The sequence below is a fragment of the Chiloscyllium punctatum genome, chromosome 45 (genome assembly GCF_047496795.1).
Source record: "Chiloscyllium punctatum isolate Juve2018m chromosome 45, sChiPun1.3, whole genome shotgun sequence".
In the NCBI taxonomy this organism is placed as follows: domain Eukaryota; kingdom Metazoa; phylum Chordata; class Chondrichthyes; order Orectolobiformes; family Hemiscylliidae; genus Chiloscyllium; species Chiloscyllium punctatum.
The window spans coordinates 20618449-20641056 of record NC_092783.1 but is presented as its reverse complement, the minus strand read 5'-3'; the positions used below and the strand labels follow the sequence as shown (position 1 = coordinate 20641056).

Below are 22608 nucleotides of genomic sequence, written 5' to 3'. Positions count from 1 at the left end.
CAGATCAACCATGATCATCTTGAATAGCAGGGCTTAGAGGGGCTGATTGGCTGCTTTCTGCTCTTAATTCATGTGTGTAGTTTTGTATTACATACATCTTTTTTTTTCCCTGGAAGGACAAGCACATCCTGTATTACTCATGTTAAATCTACAAGGAGGCATCTGAGATCTCCTCCTTACTGGAAATCTCCTAGCCATTCTGTGATAATCCCTGTAATTCACACAGTTAAACTGCTACCGTACAAATTATTCATCCAAAATCCAACATTCTATGATATGCCATGTTGAAATACTGCTTTCATTGTTTTTAGTATGACGTCTGATGGTGAGATTTTACAAGGAGTTTGGACTGGACTGAAGTGCTGTTTTAGCTGTAATGCTGATGCTATCTAATTGAATGTAGTTCAACATGCAACTGTGGTCTTTTTACAAAAATAATATTGGAAAATCATTTACAAGAGCAAAAAATGAAAGCATATAATAAAGTTGAGACCAAAAATAGTCCAGATTTTTATTTTAAAAATTTATTTTTTACACTTTTTCTGGTATGGAATTAAATTTGTAGATGCTTAAAAAGAACAGCTTTTATCCTTTGGAATTATTTGCTGCAAAATACAAAATGAATCCCACGGCTCTTCTCTGTTCCCAAAGCTCTGTATCATCTTTACATCAAAGGTAGAGATGCATGTCTTTACTGCAAAGAAGGAAATTAGAACTGTTTCTCTGAAGCTTACCTTGGAGTAGTTTATTGGTGTAGTCTGCAATTCATATAATATTTTTAACTTGGAAATTATACATAAAAATGAAAAACTGAAACAGTAAACACAGGTTGCACATTTAAGGCACATGAGGAGGAATTTCTTCTCTCAGATGGCACAATCTGTGGTTCTTTTTACTCCAGGAAGCAGTCACAACTGGACCCTTAAATGTTTTCAAAGCTGAGATTTTTAACCAATAAAGGAATCTTGTTTTAAGAGTGCAAAGGCAGGAAAGTGACACTGAGAATGATCTCATGGAATGGCAGAGCATCTATGACAGCTGACTAGCCTGTTTCTGCTCCAACGTCTGACAGTCTTATTCATCTTGCTTGATAGGCGTGAATGTTCAATGATCTACACTCTTTATTATTGTGGTTATGATCAATAATAAAGCTGAATTTCTTTTCCAGAATTAACACTTCATGTTCATTTAGCTACTTAACAGATAGTAGAACTGCTAAATATTAGACCATCGATAATGGAGAGACAGCTGCCCCGATACTGCTATGACTGAGTTTAATAATTTTGTTTCAACCTTTGCCCCTCCACCCTAGAAGCTGCTAGCGATGATCGATGGGACTCTGTCTTGTTCCACCCTCCACAGAAATTGGGCATTGATGACCTGGAAGGGCAAAGGGTCCTGCAGATAGCTGTTATTATCCACAATCTGTCCTTGGAAGAAGGAAATGCCAAGCTGCTAGCTAACCGAACGTGCCTGCGCTTTCTGCTGTTGTGTGCTCACAATAGACACGTCTCACTTAAGCAAATGGGGCTGGACACACTGGGAAATGTTATGGCAGAGGTAAGTTAATGAATTCAATTAGTGAATCAAGTTATTCATTGTTGAATGTCTTGGCTTTGTAAAATGTGGACATCTCTTATTGTATGAAACTGAAGAAAACTTGATTTTCTCAGATTATCTGTACCACACAACAAAATTGTAGATCATTCAAGCTGAACATATACTTGAAACAGCAATAATAAAGGTTTTTACCGAGTCACTGTCACTTATTTGCTTTCTTCATCCAAGTAGGTGATCTTTAACTATTTGTTTGCATTATTAACTGCTCAACACAATCCACAGCTAGACTTCACCCATAACTGTTAAGTGTGAGAGAGAGGTGAGGAAATTGCTTCAATCTCCTGGCTGGGCTCGGATTCAGAGATATGCACATCAATTTTATTTAAGAGCGACTTCTAGTTATAATTATTTTAGTTTGAAAGGTGTGGCACACAAAATACTCACAGTTTCAGACTTCTAAATTTGTACAAGGAAGATCAGGTAATTTACATCAAGACATGGCAATTGAGTCTAATTCTGTATAGAAGGGGTAACATCATCAAAATATGCAAATTTGTGAAAAGGAGTTTCGTTTTAGCTAATTCAGTAGCAAAATGTTGCTTTTTTTCTCACGTCAGCTTGTGACAATGATGATTTCCTATGCTCCTGCAAACATTCTTATGGGAGGTTCAAATGGTTTCATTTGTATAAGCTCAGGTGTAGGTAGCTGTTGGATAAATCACACTTAAAGGTGTTTTAGCTAGTATGATTAATAGTTCAGCTGGCTAATTCTGAGATGTACAGAGCTATAGAGGTGTGAAGGTCAATTCTGATATTCTACAGGTCTTCCTTTAAGTTTAGTTACCACTATGCAAGTCTGTAAATATACTTAGCCTGCTAATTGGGCTTGTGCATTGAAATTTTCCTGCATGAGCTAGAGAAGTCAAAGGACATTCTTTGGACATTTTAATCTGTAAATTTCCATTCTATGTGTAAAATAATTTTTTTTTATATACTTGGACTTGTTGCGCGATATGGCATGTGTCCTATCTTCAAAAATGGAAACACATTTGTGGGCACATAAAAGATCAGTGTCCATTTCACATGCGCACTGGGTTTCACTGTTAGCATGTGCTAATTCGTGTGCCTAGAAATTGGATGGTAAAGGTTTTCAGATTGACCAATGTTTTAAGTAATGGTGCAGTAAATAGGTGTGGTATTCTTTCATTTTCTGTAACTATAGTGGTATTCCAGTCAAATTGACAAAATGGCAGAAATTGTAATGAACTGAAAATATACTGCTAAGACTTGCTGAACCTTCAGGAAATCTCAAAGTACGTGCTGTTTGGTAATCAAGTGACTGAAAGGAGCATAGGAACAGGAGTAGACCATCCAGTTTGTTGAACCTGTCCTACCATTCAATAAGATCTTGGTTAATTGAACACTCCATTACCTTTTACTCATCCTATCCTCAACCATGTATGCCATTGATAAGCAGAAATTTATTAATCTTAAACAAACTTAAGATTGAGCCTCCACAAACCTCTATGGTCACCTAAGTCACTTGGGCATATTTTAAAATTGTGCCCCACCCCAGTCCCCACCCCAGTTCTAGACTCCCTAACCAGGGAAACATCTCACCTCCACCTACCCTTTTCCACCCCTTTTTATGCTTTATAGGCTTCAATGATATCATGTCTCAGTTTTCAAAATTCTAGAGAATGTAGGCCCGGTTTGCCCAATTTTCTTTCATAGGATAGTCCTGCCATTCCAGGAACAAATCTGGCAAACATTCATCATCTTCCAATGGCAGTAATATCCTTCCTGTGACAAGTAGGCCTAAATTGCATGCAGAACTCTAGGTGGATTTAATATGCTCTTGTACAACTGAAGCAAGACTTAACTACTCCTGTACTCAAATCCTCTTGTAGTAAAGGCTAATATTCTATTAGTCTCCATAGTAGCTTGCTGCATCTGCATATTAGCCTTTAGTCTCTTGCAGACAAGCACAACTTTGCCCATCTACACTTTCCCTAACTAGAGTCATAGAGATGTACAGCACAGAAACAGGCCCTTTGGTCAACTTATCCATGCTGACCAGAAATCTTAAAGTAATTTAGTCCCATTTGCCAGTACTTGGTGGATATCCCTCCAAACCCTTCCTATTCATATCCCTATCTAGATGCCTTTTAAATATTGTAATTATACCAGCCTCCACTGCTTCCCCCCAGTTCGTTCCATGCATGCACCATCCTCCTCGTGGAAAAGTTGCCCCTTAGATTCCTTTTAAATTTTTCCCCCTTCACCTTAAACTTATGCCCTGTAGTTCTGGACTCCCCATGCCTCTTCCTATATTCAGCCTCTTCCTATAGCTCAAACAATCCAACCCTGGCAACATCCTTAAATCTTTTCTGAACCTTTCAAGTTTCACAACATCCTCCCTCTATCAGGGAGAACAGAATTGCATGCAGTACAGAGGAACCTCGATTATCTGGCATTCAGTTAACCGAATTTCAGGTTATCCGAACAATATCGCAAGGTCCCAATGCTTGGCTAGCTATGTTATACGGCATTCGATTAATCAAATTACTTCCCGCCCGTGTTCTTCGGATAATCTGGGTTCCTCTGTTTTCCAAAAGTGGCCTAACCAATGTCCTGTACAGCTGCAACATGAACTCCCAATTCCTATATTCTGTGCTCTGACCAATAAAGGAAAGCAGACCCGAATGAAAATTTCCAAATGAAGGAGCTTAGCTATCGCTGTGAAGATAAGCGTTCCAGCAGTAACATACTTTCTGGTTATCTGGAGAATTAATGTACTGTAGTTGGACTGGAGCAGTTTGTTTTTTAAAAAGGAAAAAGAACCTTCCCATATTTTTGACTAACTGATCTTGAGGGACATTAAGCATATAGCACGTTAAGCATATTGATGTGCAGAACAAAGGAAGAATGTTACCATAAGAAGAAGAGGGGTTGGGGAGAAATGCAAAGACACTAGCTTTGAAAGTTACTTATGACATTTCAAAATTGGGAAAGTTTATTCTTTTTGTTCAGAAGAACCATGGGCAAGGTGGAGAAGAAAAGATGAAAGGAGAATAATACGCCTGTTCCCATATTGGAAATGGTGACTGTGGTGTTCTGATTCTAAATTTTTAATTTATCATAATTGGTTGATGTTGCAAATAAATATTATGACAATGCTGAAACTCTGTATACCGTAATTGGCATCAGATAACTAGACAAAACTCTGAAGAAACTTGTGTGATCTCAAGTATTTGATGTTTAACTACAAATTGAGGGGTGATAGATTTAAGACAGATGTCAGAGGCAGGTTCTTTACACAGAGTTGTAAGGGTGTGAAATGCCCGACCTGCTAATGAAGTCAACTCAGCCACATTAGGGAGATTTAAACAATCCTTAGATAAGCACATGGATGATGGGATAGTGTAGGGAGATGAGCTGAGAATGGTTCACAGGTTGACGCAACATCGAGGGCCGAAGGGCCTGTTCTGCGCCGTATTGTTCTGTTGTTGTCTGTTTTGAAATTCTAGTGCTATCTCATCCGATGAATGCTTAGAGTAAATTGTTCTAATATATAAATTATAAGTAAGATTGTCACAGCTTTCAGTGTATCTGATTGGTTTAAAGCTTTCTGGAAACTTGAATGAAATCTATTCCCAATGAATCAAATCAGTTTTTAATGGTAACAAGCTATAATTACTAAATAATTCAAATAGAATTACCATTATGATACTGATTTCAAATTTGTCACTCATCAATATTTTCTTGTAATTTCCCACTCTATAAGTAAGCAATACAATTTTTGTGGTTTGTAGGCAGTGTTCCTAACTGGGGATCTACAGTAGAGAAAGGAGGAACTTTTTGTAGTTACATAAAAGCACAAATAGATTCCTTTCTGTTACGGCCTGTCAAATATACATTTAAAGCCCCAACTTCAAAAAGGATTCCTTCAGCACTTCTGCTTTTTTATACTTTGGTAACTTTATTGAAACTGTTAAAGTCAGTTGCACTATAGTTGAGGGACTATATATTGTAGACTGTAGTTCAATAGGACTTAATTTCAACTGCCGAGCTTAAGTCCCTTAACCAATTATTTGAAGAATTTTCAAGGGTTGAATTCGAGCATGCCACATCATTCGCATTTAACACAGGGTGGTGGGCGTTTGGAACGCATTGCCAGCAAAGGTCGTAGAGGCAGGCATGGTAGGTTCATTTAAGATATGTCTGGATAAATGCATGAGTAGGTGGAGAGTAGAAGGTAACAGATGCTTAGGAATTGACCAGCAGGTTTAGACCGTACATTTGGATCGGCTCAGGCTTGGAGGGCCAAAGGACCTGTTCCTGGGCTGTAAAATTTCTTTGTTCTTCTTTGTTTTTAACATCCGTAATGTGATTTATTTAGAGTAGTCCTGTTTGCACAGTTAAGTTTGCTTTTTGTTTCAGCTGCAGTTGGATCCAATTGACTTCCAAAGTACCCAGGTGATTTTTCACACCATTACAAAATGTCTTTTCTCTTCGGATAAGTGGTTTCGAATTAGAGGTAAGTCTTTCCCTCTGCAGTTTGAAATATACTGTTTTGTATATGATGTGGTATGTAGCTTACATGGAGTTCCTGTGTTTTTAAGTGGACCCCTCATTGGATTACCTAATGGGTCTTGTGACAGTTATGAAAAATGTCGTGCTGGAAAAACACAGCAGGCCAGGCAGGATTCCTGAAGAAATACTTATGCCCGAAACGTCAATTCTCCTGCTCCTCGGATGCTGCCTGGCCTGCTGTGTTTTTCCAGCACGACATTTTTCAACTCTGGTACTCCAGCATCAGCAGTCCTCACTTTCTCCCATGTGACAGTTATACCTGTCACATCAGTAAGTTTGTTGTGGCACAAGTAAGCCAATAACCCTCCTGTGCTACATTCTGGGTCCAGTGAAACAAGTCTGAAGCACTTTGGTTGCTGTTTGCCAGTAGTCTTTAAAGTCATGGAATATATATATGTTTTGATTACTTGAATCATTGCTTGATTTAGCTGATGGGTTGGATAGGGGCTCAATGCATTTTCATTTACTATCCCAATGCTGCCTTGAATGTTTGAAAGCACAAGAGTGAGAACACCATTGCCCTTGTGCTTGCAGCATTCCCTTAATTACATGGGTGTCATGTGAAAAGTGTACTCCTACTGCATTGGCATTCTTATGCTCCTGTGCATTTCCTAGTTATGTACAATTTACTTTGGAAAAGGAATCTCATTATCTTTTTGTATACCATCATTATTCAAATGAGCTATAATCGGCTGTGTGTTGAGAGCTGACATCTGCAACCACAGATACAGATCTAACGCCCAGAGAACTGGTGGCTACATTATTAGTGCAGTTTTCTTCAAAAAAAAACAAATGAATACATTGTTGTCACTGTTGTAAATGCAGCAGAATTGGATGTCAGACCTTTTGGTTTTCCATATATTGAAGAATGTAGGAGGTATGGTACATGAAACCTAAATGACAGAAAATTAGTTTAAAAATAGAACAAAAAACTTAAACTGCAATGGAAATGCAAAAGTAAGGCTTTGGTCTGGGTACAACTCCTGCCTGCCCCGAAGGCGTGTCTGTATAGGTTGATTAAAGAAGCTACAATTGCTTTTTAAAGTCTTGCATTAGAATTGTTTACACAATTAATAGTTTTTGGGACTAAATGAGCGATTGTCAAAGTTGAACAATGAAGTGCAAGAAAGCTGGTGCTTGCTTAAAACAAAGCTCAAAGGTAACGAAATGAAGTCAGTATACAAGCGCACATGGACCATAAGGCAAGGAAATAACATGATCTACTACAATACTTTATCCTCAACTGACATTCATTTAACGTACCTGAACTGAACCTATATCTAAATAATTTAAAGTACTTTCAGTCAGGGAGCATCTGTTAAAAGAGAAACAGAGCTACTGCTTTCATGTCTCTAGGTAACAAATCTGAATTGTCACTTTCACTACTGTCCTTGCAGATATTGCCTGATTTGAGTATCTTCAATGTTTTCTACTGATATTTCAAATTTGTAGCATCTGCAGTATTCTTGATTTTAATAATTTTACCTGAAAAATGTGTTGCTGGAAAAGCACAGCAGGTCAGGCAGCATCCAAGGAGCAGGAGAATCGACGTTTTGGGCATAAGCCCTTCTTCAGGAATGATTTAATAATTTACTGCCAAATTATGACAGTTATTGTTTATTTGAATAACTTCTTATCTCGTTCTATTTCTTTTGTGTGAAGCTGTTTCCAAATTCCATACTAAAAGCACTCATTTTTTTCTTAGGAATGGAAATCTTAGCTAATCTTTGTAAAATTGAAGAGAATGTCGATATCATCTGTGAGTGTGTGGAACAGGAGGCCTATCGAGAGATTGTGAACCATTTGTCTCTCCAAGATATCTTGCTGTTATTGGCCAGTCTGGAAGCTCTGTATATGTTATCGAGTCTGGGAGAGGTGACTTGCACCAAGATTATCAAAGTGGAGAGAAGTATTGGTGAGTGATGATTTAAAGATGTTGATTGATGCCTGCTTTTTCCTTTACACAGAAGGGCAATCATCCACCTTTGGGCATGTTGAGATGCTACTTATAAAAGTAATGCACACCAATACAAGAATTTTTCCCTGTGTACTTATTCCTTTGAAAAGTGGTAGCCAAAGAAACCGAAGAGAGAGTTGGCTATTTGACCCCTCAAGGCTGCACTGCTGATCAACAAAATCATGACTGGTTGCCCCAAGCCTCAACTTCTCTTAATGCTAGCTCAGCACAGCTGTCAACTCTCTGATACTTCAAACATCTATCTGCCTTCTCTTTAAATACTTGCAGTAATTTAGCCTTCACGACTCTCTGGGGTAGAAAATTCCAGACATTCACTACCCTCTGGAAGACAAAATTCTTTTGAATCTGTTTTAGAGGAGTGTCCCTTACTTTGTGACCATGAACCCTGGTTTGAGAAGTCCACACTAATGGAAAGATCTGCTCAACATATATCCTGTTAAACCCCATCAGAATCATGTATGTTTCAGTAAGATTACCACTCATTCATCTCAACTCAAATGAATAATAGCCTAATCTGTCTAACCTGTTTAGCTGTTCTCGATAAGTCAATCCCTACATCTCAGGAATCAGTGGAATTAATCACTTTTGAATGGACTCCAATACTGGTTTATTCTTTTTTAAATATATTCTTTTTTAAAAATTGTGCACAGTATTCCAGGTGTAACTTTACAACATCTTATACAGTTGTAACAAGACTTTACTGTCTTTAAACTCCAAACTGCTAATAAGAAAGACTGAAATTCTTTGTCCTTCATTACTTGTTGTTTGTGTATTTACATAATAACCTTGTGCATGAAACACTAAAACACCCAGATCATTGTGCTGCATATATTTGGAGTCACTCTCATTTAAATAATCTGTCTTTTAATTCTTCCCACCAAAGTGCATGACCTCTGAATTTTCTGTTTGAATGTCAACTGTCAAGTTTTTGCCAAATCACTCAACCTGTCTATATTCCCTTCCAAATTCCTAATATCCTCAGCACAGCATCCCCTCCCACCTATTATTGTATTGTTAGCAAACGTGGATAAATTCTCCTATACCCCTCCTGCAGGTCACTAATAGAGGTAATAAGTAATTGAGGACTGATCCTTTGTGGCACTCCATTAGTTGCATATTTGCAACCTGAAAAAGAACCATTAATCCTGACTGACTGATTTCTGTGTATCAATCAAAACTCAATCCATGTTAATGTATTGTTTCCAATACCAGGAACTCCTAACTTGCACAATAATCTTTTATGTGGCACCATGTCTAATGCCTTCTGGAAATGCAACTGCACTGCATGTTCCGTTTTCTTTTATCAACTGTACTTATACAGAGCCTTAAATAGCTGTAGCAAATTTTTCAAACATGATTTCCCTTTCTTCAAAATCATGCTTACTTTGATTGTGTTAAGCTTTTCTAAATGCCTTGCTGCTATTTCCTTAATAATGGACTCTAGCATTTTTCACAAAGCACATATTAGGTTAACTGGCCTATAATTTCCTGCATCCTGGCTCACTTCCTCTTTGAACAGGGGTGTCACATTAGCAATTGTCCAGTCCATTGCTACCTTCTCAGAATCCAGAGAATTCAGGAATGTTTTGACCAATGCCCTGCTCTTTCTGTAGTCACTGCCTGTAAGACCCTTGAATACAGTCTGTTAGGACCTAGCAACTTATCTCCCTTTCAACTCATCAGTTTGTCAAATACTATCCTTGATGATCGAGACTATAATAAATCTTGGCTCCAGTTAACACCTTGCTTATCTGTAACTTTTGGGATGTTCACAGTGTGCATTGGTCTTCATGGTGGAGGACAATGTTGACTTAAAATTTCTGCCATTTCCCTGTTTACTGTTATTGATTCCCCAATTGCATCCTCATACACTTAGTTTAGCTACTTTTTATTTTTACGTACCTGTAGAAGCTGTTGTTGTTTGTTTTTCTTTCTTGCCAATGTATTTTCATCTTGAAAAGAGTTAAGATTAGAGTGGTGCTGGAAAAGCACAGCAGGTCAGGCAGCAACCGAGCAGGAGTATCGACGTACTTTAATGACCAATTTTCTCTCTCTCTATTTGCTTTTTAATTATCTGCTGCTGTTACTGAAAAGAATTACAATCCTCTGGTCTACCAGTGGTTTTTGCTGCTTTGTTTGCCTTGGCTTTTGAGACTTACTTTGGCCTTTCTTAACCATTGGTGGTTTAACCTTTTCATAGAGTCCTTTTTGACAGAAATAAATTCTTACTGAGCATTATGGAATAGTTTCCTTAATGTCTACACTACTCATCACTGACTTTCCCCTTAGTATATTTTTCCAGCCTACATTACTCAACTCTTTCTTCACACCTTTGTAACTGAGGATACTAGTTTGAGACCTGAGTTGCTCTTTATTCAAATTGATGTAGCAATTGTACTATGTGGCGATTGTTCTCCCCCCGCCAAAGAATATTCTTAATTATGTGATCTTTTATTTATACTGCCTCATTACACATTACTAGACCTAAAATAGCCTAATCCCATGTAAGTGCTGCAACATACTGTTCTTGCAAGCAACCTCTGATGCAGTCTCGATACTTACATTCGAAGTGAGAGGGGAAAGATTTAAAAAGGACCTGAGGGATAACCTTTTCAAGCAGAGTGGTACATGTATGGAACGAGTTGCCAGAGGAAGTGGTGGAGACTGGTACAATTAGAGCATTTAAAAGTCTTCTGGATGGGTATGTGAATAAGAAGGGTATAGAGGGATATGGGCCAAATGCTAGCAAATGGGTCAGATTGGGATGTCTGGTCAGTACGGATGAGTTGGACCGAGCGACCTGTTTACTGTGTTGTATGACTCTGACTCTGTCATCATTGCCCATCTCAAATTTATCCAGTCAAAATATGCAGATTACAATCATGTACAATCATATAATTATTGTATTCTCCTTTTAAGTGAATTTATACTTTGTCCTAATGTGAGACAGCTCTCACTTGTGACTTCCTTCCCTTGCCACTCCTTATTTAGACCTAAACTGATTCTGCTTTATGATGTGTTACACATCTTACCACTTATCACCACAATGATACTGCCTGCATTAACAAAACAACCCCCCACCCCCCCACCCCCACCTGTTCCTTTTTGCTTATTTTTCTGGAATGTCAGATACCCTTGAATATTGGGTTCACAGTCTAGATGATTGTGTAACCACCTCTGCATAGTAAGTCATATTAACTCATTTATTTTGTTACAAATGCTGTATGCGTTCAGGTAAAGAGCCTTAATCTTTGACTTTTTACCATTATAGCACACATTCTGCTCTTTTCTGCTATATTTTCTACCTATTCCTGGCACAGTTTGATTATCACTCTTCTCTATCTGCACCTCTCGATTCTCTCATTTCTTTTAGATTTTTTTTTAAACTTCCCTTCAATTGACCCCTCCCAAACCACGAAGCTGAGTAGTGCACTGCTCCTGACTTTACATCCACAGATCTATCATCATTTCAGAGATTGTAGATTGTTATTTAATGACCCCCCATAAGGCCTAGTTTCTAATAGGGAATGTTCCTTTATCAAATCTGGACGATTAGATTTTTAGATTTGTGTTATGACACCTAATTTCTGCAAACTTAAGAATTTCAATTGAGGAATGCATGGTGAACAAGAGGCATTGGATGATTATAGTGCAGCTTTAAAACCAGCAGATACAGAACAATATAAATATTGGAAGATTTTTTTAAAAAAAAACAAATGAAGGCAAAAGGAAAATGTCCTTAAATACCTACAAATGTCAGTCACTTCTGTGAATGCCTTGCAGTGCTGATCTAGTTGTCCTGTGTAACTAGCCAGCAAAACTATTTTTGATTAAAAATTCAGTCATGAGAATCATAATTTCTGAATAATTTTTAACTCAAACTTTCTGAAAGTACAATTTGCGTTTTTAAAACTATTTAAAGGATTTTAATTGGATTGTAGTACGATTCAAAAAGATTTTTATTTTGTAGAGTAAACTGAAAGGGGCACTACACCAGGTTTGTAGTGAATTGTCTAAATTATCTTGTGTAAATTACCAGCTGCTGTAACATGGGCAAAAGTCCTGGGGAATGATGTAAATCTAAAACCACTTACATAATTTATGAGGTTATCAGAAGAATACTGTTCAAATTCTCCCACACACTCTCTGCTGTATTTACTAGCCTTTGTTATACATTTCTGATAAAAACATTTATTAATTGCAAAGCTAGTAATATCAGATGATTTCTAAAAGTTAGGTAACACGTTTGATTTCATATAAAGTCTGTTATCATTTTCAGATCAGCTTGTTTGCCTAGTTTCTGTGGACATGCAGAACTTTCCTCCTGATGCACTAGCTGCAGTCAAGTTAGTAGAACAGCAGAGCATTCTTCAGCAGCCAACACCTGAGACCACTCGATCAGTCACAACAGAAAATGTTTCAAATCAGAGCACCCCTGTAACAGGTATGATATTTGATTCAATCCACTTATATATTTAGCCAAAATAGCATTGAATTGACTTGGGGCAGATTTGTAAGCAGTCTCTGATATCTTCCATTATGATTTAGTCCTCCAGTCTGATTCATTTGTTAACCTTTTGTGACCCCTTTGCTTTGTCTGAATCCAGTCAAAAATAATTGCACTTATCTCTGTCCTGTTTAGATATTGAATGAAGTGATATGGATTATGCATTGATGTCAGTCATTGCCATGGCAGCGGAGGCTGTGGCCTAATGCTGTTATCAAGAACAATTAATCCAGACACCTGATAATTTTCAGGCTATTGTGTTTGTGGTTCTTGAGAGCCATAAGCAGAACATGAAGTAGACGAAGGGTTGCCTTGAATAGGGAATACTTTTATTGTGCACCCTCTCAGCTCCACAGTTGATTTTAGACTGCTCCTGTAGCTCCTGCCTCCAGGTTACCTGACCAGATCTATTAAAATGGCAACACACAAAACTACACAGCTAACTGCCCGCTCCCTTTATTTTTCCATATGTGTACACACTTGCACACATACACACGTATCCTATACATCCAACAATATGTACAAAAAAGAAGCATAGGAAAAGGAAATGCACCCTCCATAGTTTACATTGAGGAATTGCTATCCCCCTGTGATACTGATCATGTCAAAGACCATCTCCTCATTTCAGGAACCTGTTCTAGCGTAGTCTCTCTGGCTTCTGGAAGCTCCTCTTGTCCTGCACTTGTGTCCCTCTATGGCTGTTGCTGCTCGGTGATGCTGCTGGTGTTTCCTCCTTGTATGCCCAACTCTGGCCTGAGGCACTTGACTTGGTTAACACCATTGGTCCCATCTGGACCGGCAAGGTATTCTGAGGCACCTCCCCCTTTGGTGAGATCGAGCACCCAGCAATTCTGCATGTCTCCTCAAGGCCAGTTTCATCCCTAGTTTACACTGTATATGACAACAGTCCTGTTTGAACCACTGCTGGGATCTGTTTTTTCCCCGATGTGTAATTCCTGGCAAACAGGGTCTTTCTTTTTTGAAATACCCTTTATCGCAAGGTTCCCACCTTTCTTAGCTTTTTGAATTCTCTCTATCTCATCTCTTGTTGCTTCTGGCTGTAAACATGGTTCTCAGCTGGCGGTTGAATATTAGGGATGCTAGCGAGCGCTGGGTCATTGCATGTGGCATTCCTGAGGAACATTGTTGAGTTGCCATCCTAGTTGAGTTGAATCCTTTGAGGCCATTCCCAAGGTGAAGTAATGACAAGCTTTTCTTACTAATGTGCAGGATCTGCACGATCCTGTTTTCTTCTCAGTCTGGGCGTCCAAGTTCAACTGCCAATTTGCACCCCACCGGGTTGCCATTGGTGCACTTGTTCCAACACCTTTTCTCTTAACAGGGTAGGAATAAGAACTCTCATTCCCCACATTAAAAACCAATCTTGTACAACAATTCTTACCTCCTGGACAGGTAAGAGTGTAATTCTGAGCAGTTTCTATGACAAGTCCTTCATTTCAGGACTAAGTGCACCACTAGGCTCAAGACCAGGACATTCCAGGTAGCGTTCCACACTTGACTGGCTAACACTGGCACCTGGTCTTACTGGAAAAAAATATATAAATTTCAGTTGAGAATGCCCTCATTTCCTGGTAATGGTTTACAAAGCATCTGTATTGCTGTGTTTCTCCGACTGTTGGTATTGAATTCATATGAGTAGACAGAGCCAGTGCCTGTCTCTGCAGGCATGCTGCCACTATTGACAATTTTCCTGTATAAGGGCCAGAAATGGAGATTAGCAGCCTGTGGTCTGTCAGTAGCATTAAGTGTCTGCTGTAATTGAAATTGTTGATTTTCTGGAAAGATCATCATCTTACCAAACACAGTGGCTCAGTGGTTAGCATTGCTGCCTCACAGGGCCAAGGACCCAGGTTCAATTTCAGCCTCAGGCGACTGTCTGTGTGGAGATTATACATTCTCCGCATATCTGCGTGAGTTTCCTCAGGGTGCTCCAGTTTCCTCCCACAGTCTAAAGATGTTCAGATTAGGTGAATTGGCCATGCTAGCTTGCCCATTGTGTTCAGGGATGTGTGGGTTAGGTATATTAGGGGAAATGTACAGTAATAAGGTAGGTGAATGGGTCTGGGTGGGTTATTCTTTGGAGGGTTGGTGTGGACTGTTTACACACTGTAGGGATTCTGTGATTCTATGATGAAAGCAAAGCCAATCCTTCCTTTTTTTTCTACTTGGACATACTTCTCTTCTTCATTGGTGTGCATTTTGGTAAGACAAAGGCAGCATTTACAGTTCATGGTTGGGCCTGGACAATGTCATCGAACAGAGAAACCTAGGGGTTCACGTATGTAGTTCCTTGAATGTGGCATCGCAGGTAGACAGGCCAGTGAAGAATTTGGCACATTTGCCTTCATTGGTCACAGCATTAAGTATAGGAGTTGAGAATTTGCCCATTGGTTCGGGGTAAATATAGGATAATAGGGTAGGGGAATGGGTCTGGGTGGGTTACTCTTCAGAGGGTCATTGTGGACTTGTTGGGCCGAAGGGCATGTTCCCACACTGTAGGGATTCTACGGCTGTGCAAGACATTGGTGAGACCACCTTTGGAGTACTATATACAGTTCTGGTTGCCCTTTTGTAGGAAGATTGTTATTTAATTGAAAAGGGTGCAGAAAAGATTTACACGATTGCTATTGGGACTGGAGGGTGAGAGTTATAAGAATAGGCTGGGACATTTTCCCTAAGCGTTGGAGGTTGAGATATATAAGGTGTATATACCTTATAAGATGTATCAAATCATGATGGTCATAGACAAGGTAAATAGCAAAGGCCTTTTCTCTACTGGGGGGAGAGAGAATGTGGAGTTCAAAACTAGAAGTCTTAGGTTTAAGGTGGCGAGGGAATGATTTGAAAGGGGCCTAAGGGGGATTTGTTTCACAAAGAGGATAATTTGCATATGGAATGAACTGCCAGAGGAAGTGATACATGCAGGTGCAGTTACAATATTTAAAACATTTGGACAAGTATAAGAATAGGCAAAGTTTAGAGGGATATGAGCCAAATGAAAGCAAATGGGGCTAGTTTAGTTTGGGAAACCTGGTTGGCAGGGGCAAGTTGGACTGAAGGGTCAGTTTCCATGCTGTATGACTCTGTGACCTTGATGCAATTGTAATGGGCCTTGCCTCTCCATTCGGCAAAATGTGTGACAGGACAATGCCAACCCCATTAGCCAGCTGCAGCTCACTTTGGATCGAAGTGAGTCAACACTTGCGGCCTTTTTAGGATTTGTTTCATCTCCCCCCACATTCCTGGTCAATTTCCATGATCACCTTTTTCCCAACCAATGCACAGTTGCCAGATCAGACATGAATTTGGTCTAGTAATTTACAAGTCCCAAGAACAATTTCAATTGAGACACATTCTCTGCTCTAGAGGCCTTTATGACAACTTCCATCTTGGGCATCTTGTGTAGTCCCTCCTCATCAATTACATAGCTCAGGTATTCTATGGAGCCTTTCTTTAAAAAACTTACATTTCTCTCTTTTTTTAAATTCTAAGTTGTGTGTATACAACCTTTTTTAGGGTTTTTTCTAGGTTTCTCAAATGGTTCTCCTCCGAGGATCCAGTGACCAGAATGTCATGCAGATATGATGCCAAAAGGCAGTCGCTTGTAGTGGAACAGACCCTGTGTGTCACTATTGTCAATGGTGACTGGAGCTCCTTCATGACTCCCCAGTCGCAAATAGGCCTGCAACAGATCCATTTTTGAGAATCAATTTCCTTAGCCAGTCCACTGAACAGATTCTCAATACGTGGAAGTGGGTATTGAGTCTCTGTGTCATTTGTGTTTAAGACTAGGATAATTGGAGTAATCTATTCAGTGGTGGCTACTGGTTCAACAATCCCAGATTTTTCAGCAGTTCCAGCTCCACCTTCACTTTAGGCATGACAGCATACAGTACTGGATGCACCTTCAGATTACTTGGATGAGCCTCCTACTTCAACTTGGGTTTAATTTCTAATCCTTTTATTTTCCCCAGGGTTCCCTTTAAAGGCATCCTCCTACCTGTCTGGAATATCTTGCAAACTCATTTCTGAATCTGCCAGTCTATTAACCATACCCAATTTAACTTTAATTACTGTAATCAAGAGCATTATAATAATGCAGAGTAGTTGTCTTTCACTATGTGCAGAGGCAATTGGGCACATTGTTCCCTTAGCTATATTTTTGCTAGTACATAGCCCTTCAATGGCAACAGTTGTTCCACGTATGTCTGTAGTATAATCTTGGCAGGCAGTGACAGTGCCTTTACTTTTCCCTATATATTGATTTGGGAATCAGACACCACTACACCATATCCATTCCCATCTTCACTGTTTTACCCTCTAATTTGGGAAGAACCCAGAAACTATTAGCTTCACCCCACGCCAACAGGATGTTTAACTGAAATTCTGCTAACTCTGGGCCTTCGACTTCTCCCACAGACCCGGCTGACTCCCAGTCTACTCCCTGGGTAGCAGCACGTACGATCTTATCCTCTGAATTGTCTCCTTTAGACACCCCTTCTCTTGCTTGTGTTGTGTTGTACCAAGCAATTTCAGGCAATATGGCCCACTCGTTTACCCAGCACTGGGCTTCGCGAGTCCAGCACATCGACTCTTTGGGGCACTCATGCCACATCAGTGGTATTCAAAGAATGGTACTGCACCCTACTGAGTTTCCACTGCTCTATGCTCCCAGGTATTGTCACTCAACTCTGCTGCTTCCCTGGTATTCAATCTCATCAAGGTAGCAATTTCAAAAGCTGATTTGAAATTCAGGTCTCACCTTGTTAGTCACTTCCGTCAGAAGCCACAAGCCAAACAGTCCCGCAAGGCGACTTGGAGGAACTATCCAAGTTTGCAGTGTTCTGCTAACTTCAAGGCAGCCACAAATTGGCATTGGACTTTTCTTCTTGCTGTATCCATCTATAAAAAGGGAAACATTCCATGATCATCAGTGGCTTTGGTGCAAAATAAATTCCCAACACAGCATAGTTCTTAGTATGTTTTCTCTATGGGTTTTTCTGGTTGCATCGCACTCCTTAGCTCCCAGTGATACTCAAGAAAACTGGTATAATTATGCCTTCAGCCACCTTATTTACATTTAAATTCACATCAAAATATTCAGTGTACAGAATCCAACATTCCATCTCTTCATTAAATGGTCCTATTGCTCCAAATTGGCCTGTCATTTTAGTTTCCTGCCATGTGTCTAATTGCTGTTCACAGCTGGTCTCCTGCATGAATGCTGTCTGCACCAGTCACTCTGTCGCCCACTTTGTTAGCATACCATTGTTCTCTGGCATCGCCCACAGTCTGAGTCCCATTGTGACTGCTGTCCGCAACAACTTCGGTAAGCTGTCGGGCGAGCACTCCCCTCTTCAGCCAATGGCTGTGGCCCAAATCCCTTCACACCTGCTCTTGACCTCCTTCCGGTGCGTATTGTTCTTCCTTGACATTGACTGCAGCCTGAGTCCCCTTGTGATAGCTTCCCTTGATGTTACCTCTACAATTCCATGCCATTTTGGGAGTCTGGGTGACATCCTTCCTCCTGACAAAATAAACTGCATTAGTGCACAGTCTGCAGCTCATATCCCACTCTCATCACCAGTTGTTGTAATTTTGGAACCACAAATAGAACATGAAGTAGACAGAGGGTCAACCTGAATAGGGAATGTTTTATTGTGCATCCTCCCGGCCCCTCAGTCTGTTTTTAGACAGCCTCCCCTAGCTCCCAAATCTGGGTTACCTGACCCACTATCTTAACACACATGCATAACAACACCGGTGACCTGGGTTTGAATCTCACCATGGCAGATGGTGGAATTTGCATTCAATTAAACATCTAGAAATAAGAGTCTATGATTGCTATGATATTCTTGTTGGAGCAAATTACTGCAGATGCTGGAATCTGTAATGAAATCAAAAAATGCTGGAAATCACAGCGGGTCAGGCAGCATCAATGGAAAGAGAGGAAGCTAGCTTTTTGAGTCTAGATGTGGAATTGATGTGAAGTATGGAGGGGGGCAACACTTTTTGCAATAGTGGTGGTGTGGAGTGCTAGGGGAGAAAGGATGTTGATAGCGCAGATTAAGTGATTGGAACGTGAGAGTGGTAGAACAATTTGTGCATAACTGCCAAACTGGAAAGAACAAACAGCCACTCTGGAGATGGTGGAGAGGACATGGTGACAGAATGTAACACGTAAAGCTAAAAGAAATGGAAGGAACGGAGTGGGTTCACAATCTGAAGATATTGCACTCTAATGTTAAAGTCCAGAAGGTTGTCAAATGCCTAATCTGAAGATAAGTTGCTCCTCCAGTTTGTGCAGTGATTCGCTGAAACTCTTGTCAATTGTCGGAAAAGCCCATCCTCTAAAATCCCTGAGGGAAGGGGACTGGGTGTAACGTACATGTAACCAGGCCCATAGCAATGTGGTTCACTCTTAACTGGACAATTAGGGATAAGCAGTAAATGCTGGCCAAGCCAGCAACACCCACTGTGAATGAATTAAAGTAAAAACAAATGGATAGCTGTGATTCACCCTAACCCTCCCTGAATTAGGGACAGCAAAATATCTTGAGCTCCTACTTCAATCAGGATCAAATAATAATTTGAAAGTACTGGATATTTATCATTACTCAGTTATAGTTTCTAAAGCATCTATCTTGTTTCCTTATTCATTGAGTGAAATTGACTCCTAGGATTCATCTTACCAGTTGGTTATTGGATTTTCTTCAGCTACTAAATCCCATCTGCCTTGAACTTGCATTAAATTTCATTGGAACAGTGTAGAAGGCAGTTGGCAGAAATTTGAAATAATGTGACAAGAAGTTTAGGGTCACATTTGCACCCTGAACATGGGCATTCTATATAATGCTATTCTTTGTGTTGATCTCCCCAATGTAGAGGAAATTTCATTGTGACATTTTGCTCTATGGGGAAAAGACTTCTGCCAAGAAATGGTTGCAGAGGTAATGGTAACGGAAAAGCTCAGAGGCATACCCAACCCAACCATGATATTCATTGACTTAGGAGTACAATGGGATGAAATTAGGGCTTTTTTAAAAAGCGATTGATTACTCTGGCTTAGAAAAAAGGCGAGTTTAGGAAAAATGATGGGGGTCAAAGGAAATAAGATGGAAACTTCCCTTTGTTTGAGAATTATATTAGCTTTCAAGAAAATGTCCAATTTTATGTGCAAGGCAGTCCGGTATGGATGTTTTTGTCAATAAGCATATTTGATGTAAACATTGTGTAATATTTTTAGAATTGTTCTTTACTGCTGGAAGAACAATTGTAATAAAGTATTTGCTTAAATGCTTGCATCTGAAGTCCTTTATACAAATGCATAATGAAAATTACAAAACTTCGCAAAGATTTTATACTTGAGTCAAGAATAATAATTTGAAACCTGAGGTATTGACTGCAGGCTTCGATAGTACAGAATATATTGGATTGAATGTAGTGAATCTTTCCCAAAACATTTCATGACAGTAAAACGTTCAGACTATTTGGGCTTTTATGCTAGACATTTGGTCATCATTGGCCACATTTGTAAGTAGATCTCTCACGCATAATGTGGATTGTACCTTTACTTGGTGAAGTCTCTAATGACAAGTGAAGTCTGGAATTTTAACGCAATTTTTACTCTGTATATTGAAAGAGCCCACACCACCACTCTAATTTCCCTGTTCATACAAGGCACATTAAATAAAATATTGAGTACTGGTAATGCTATGACAGTGATTTTAAATATTACATGTACATAATGTTAGTTGCTCAACAAAAGATGTTCAACTTATGTTCCTATTTAATGCCAAGAAAATCCATTTCAGTCTGCATGTAGTCTCACCACCAAATCTTGAAAGTAGTAGCCCAATTCTGAGGTTCTACAAAATTATGAATAGCCAAGTTCATGTAATAGTAAATCATTTATGGAAAAATATTTTTCTAAAAAAAGTTCAGTCTTTAAATTCTCAGTTAATTCAACCCTATCTCACTTACAGAATATTCATTTTACAAAGACTACCCGTGTAGCAGATCTGCCTGTAATTTCCAATAACCACTCCCACTAAACTGTACACTATGCGAATATCAGACTGACTAAGGTGTCAGCTGGTGGTGCTCCTATTACCATACTCTGATCAATGGAAATGTCCCCTTCTGAGACTTCCGAGCAGATGGACTTTTAACCTAGCAGTCACTTGCTACAAAACAACACCCTAGTTTCTGTTACCTGCACTTCCTGCCATTGACTACCCTACCCTATAAAGTTTCCACCTTTGTTCCCAGCTGATCAAAGTTCATTAATTAATAAAAAGGTTCTTAGAGTTTTACAGTTTAGTGGAATCTGACCCAGGCCTATCCTCTAGGAATACCAGACTTCTGTCTATTTCGGCATGGTTTTGGTTCAGTGCCAGTAATCAATGAAATATACCTTAGTCAGTCATGTTCAGATGCATAAAGCAGCTGATGGATACATTCTTCTTTTGTGCAGAGGAGGTCATATCATTTTCAGTGGATGCAGTCTGGTAATTTGAGAGAACTTTGGTCTTCTGCTGAGAGTTGAGCTTTCCAGGAATGTAAGAAGCTGTAGAAAGAGCAATCAAATCAGAAGTAAAAAAAGCAATAGGGTAATTATGTTGGAGGGGGTTCCAGTTTCCCAACAAGAACTAGGGTAGTCATAGTGTGAAAGTTTAGAGGAAGCAGAATTCTTAACATGCATCCAGGAGAATAATTTAAGCCAGTATGGAGAAGGCCTGACAAGAGAGGGGAAGTCCTGGACTTAAATGTAAGGAATGAGGTTTTAGGCAAGTGACTGAAGTATTATTGGAGGGAGCATTTTACAGACTGTGGTCACAGCTCCATTAAATTCAAGATTGTAGGCAAAAGGACAGTATAGACCAGAAATCTTAAATTCTAATCTAGGGGTAGGTAGATTTTAATAAAATCAGACATGATTTGGTCTGGGTGGACTGTGGGCAGAGATGTGCAGGTACATCTATGTCACACCAATAGATGCATTCAAGAAAGAAATGCCCTAGTACAGAGAAAGGGTGGGAACAACAAAACTAGTGTACCTTGGATGTCGAAGGATTTACAGGATTGGATAAAGAGAAATTAGGAGATGTATTGCAGACACTGAGGGCTCAAAGCAGCAGAAGCGGAGTATAGAAGGTGTAAGAGGGAACTTAAAAAGAGACATGGAAGGATAATGACAGGTAAATTAAAAGAAACACCCAAGTTATTTTGCAGGTACAGTAAGAGTAAAAAGATAACTAGAGAAGGAGATTTAGAGGGGATAGTTTACAGGATTTTTTTTCCCCCCAGAGGATGATAGGAATCTGAAACTCACTGCCTAAAAGGCTGGGTAAAGATAGAAACTCTCATAATATTTAAGAAGTATTTAGATCGGCATTGCGATGCCAAAACTATAGACCAAGTGCTGGAAAATGGGATTAGAATAATAAGGTGCTTGATTTTGTTCATACATGGACTTGATGGGCCAAGGGGCTGCTTTTTTCTGTGCTGTAGACCTCTAACACTCGATCACTACATTGCACTTCAGTTGTCATCAAAGAAGAGATGACGTTGTTTGGCATACTTTGCTGTAATGTAAGGTGGTGCAACAGATGTGGGACCTGACAACTTTCCAGCAATAGTACTGAAGAATTGTGTTCCAAAAGTATCTCCACTCCTAACCAAGCTGTTCTAGTGAAATTACAACATAGGCAAATTTTTTTGGACTGAATAAATGCCAAAGTTATCTTCTGTCCACCAAAAGCAGGGCACATTAATCCAGCCAATTGTACCCATCAGCCTGCTCTCCTCCATTATCAATGTGGTGGAAGGTGCTGAAGACAGTTCTGTTAAACGGCACTTCATCAAAAATAATCTGCTCACTGATACCTAGTGAGCAGTTGGGGGGTGTCAGTTCATAGGGACTCCTAAATTGGGATTATATGTT

General features: G+C 39.5%; 1 protein-coding gene across 1 annotated transcript in view; it reads left to right on the top strand.

The window, feature by feature from the left end:
- LOC140467209 (AT-rich interactive domain-containing protein 2-like) overlaps nt 1–22608 on the top strand; it is a 257492-nt gene that overhangs the window by 185915 nt on the left and 48969 nt on the right. Inside the window, exons 8-11 of the mRNA XM_072563419.1 lie at nt 1313–1560; nt 6004–6100; nt 7862–8071; nt 12414–12578. Of these exons, the coding sequence (XP_072419520.1) occupies nt 1313–1560; nt 6004–6100; nt 7862–8071; nt 12414–12578 (720 nt within the window). The remainder of the gene's footprint in view (nt 1–1312; nt 1561–6003; nt 6101–7861; nt 8072–12413; nt 12579–22608) is intronic.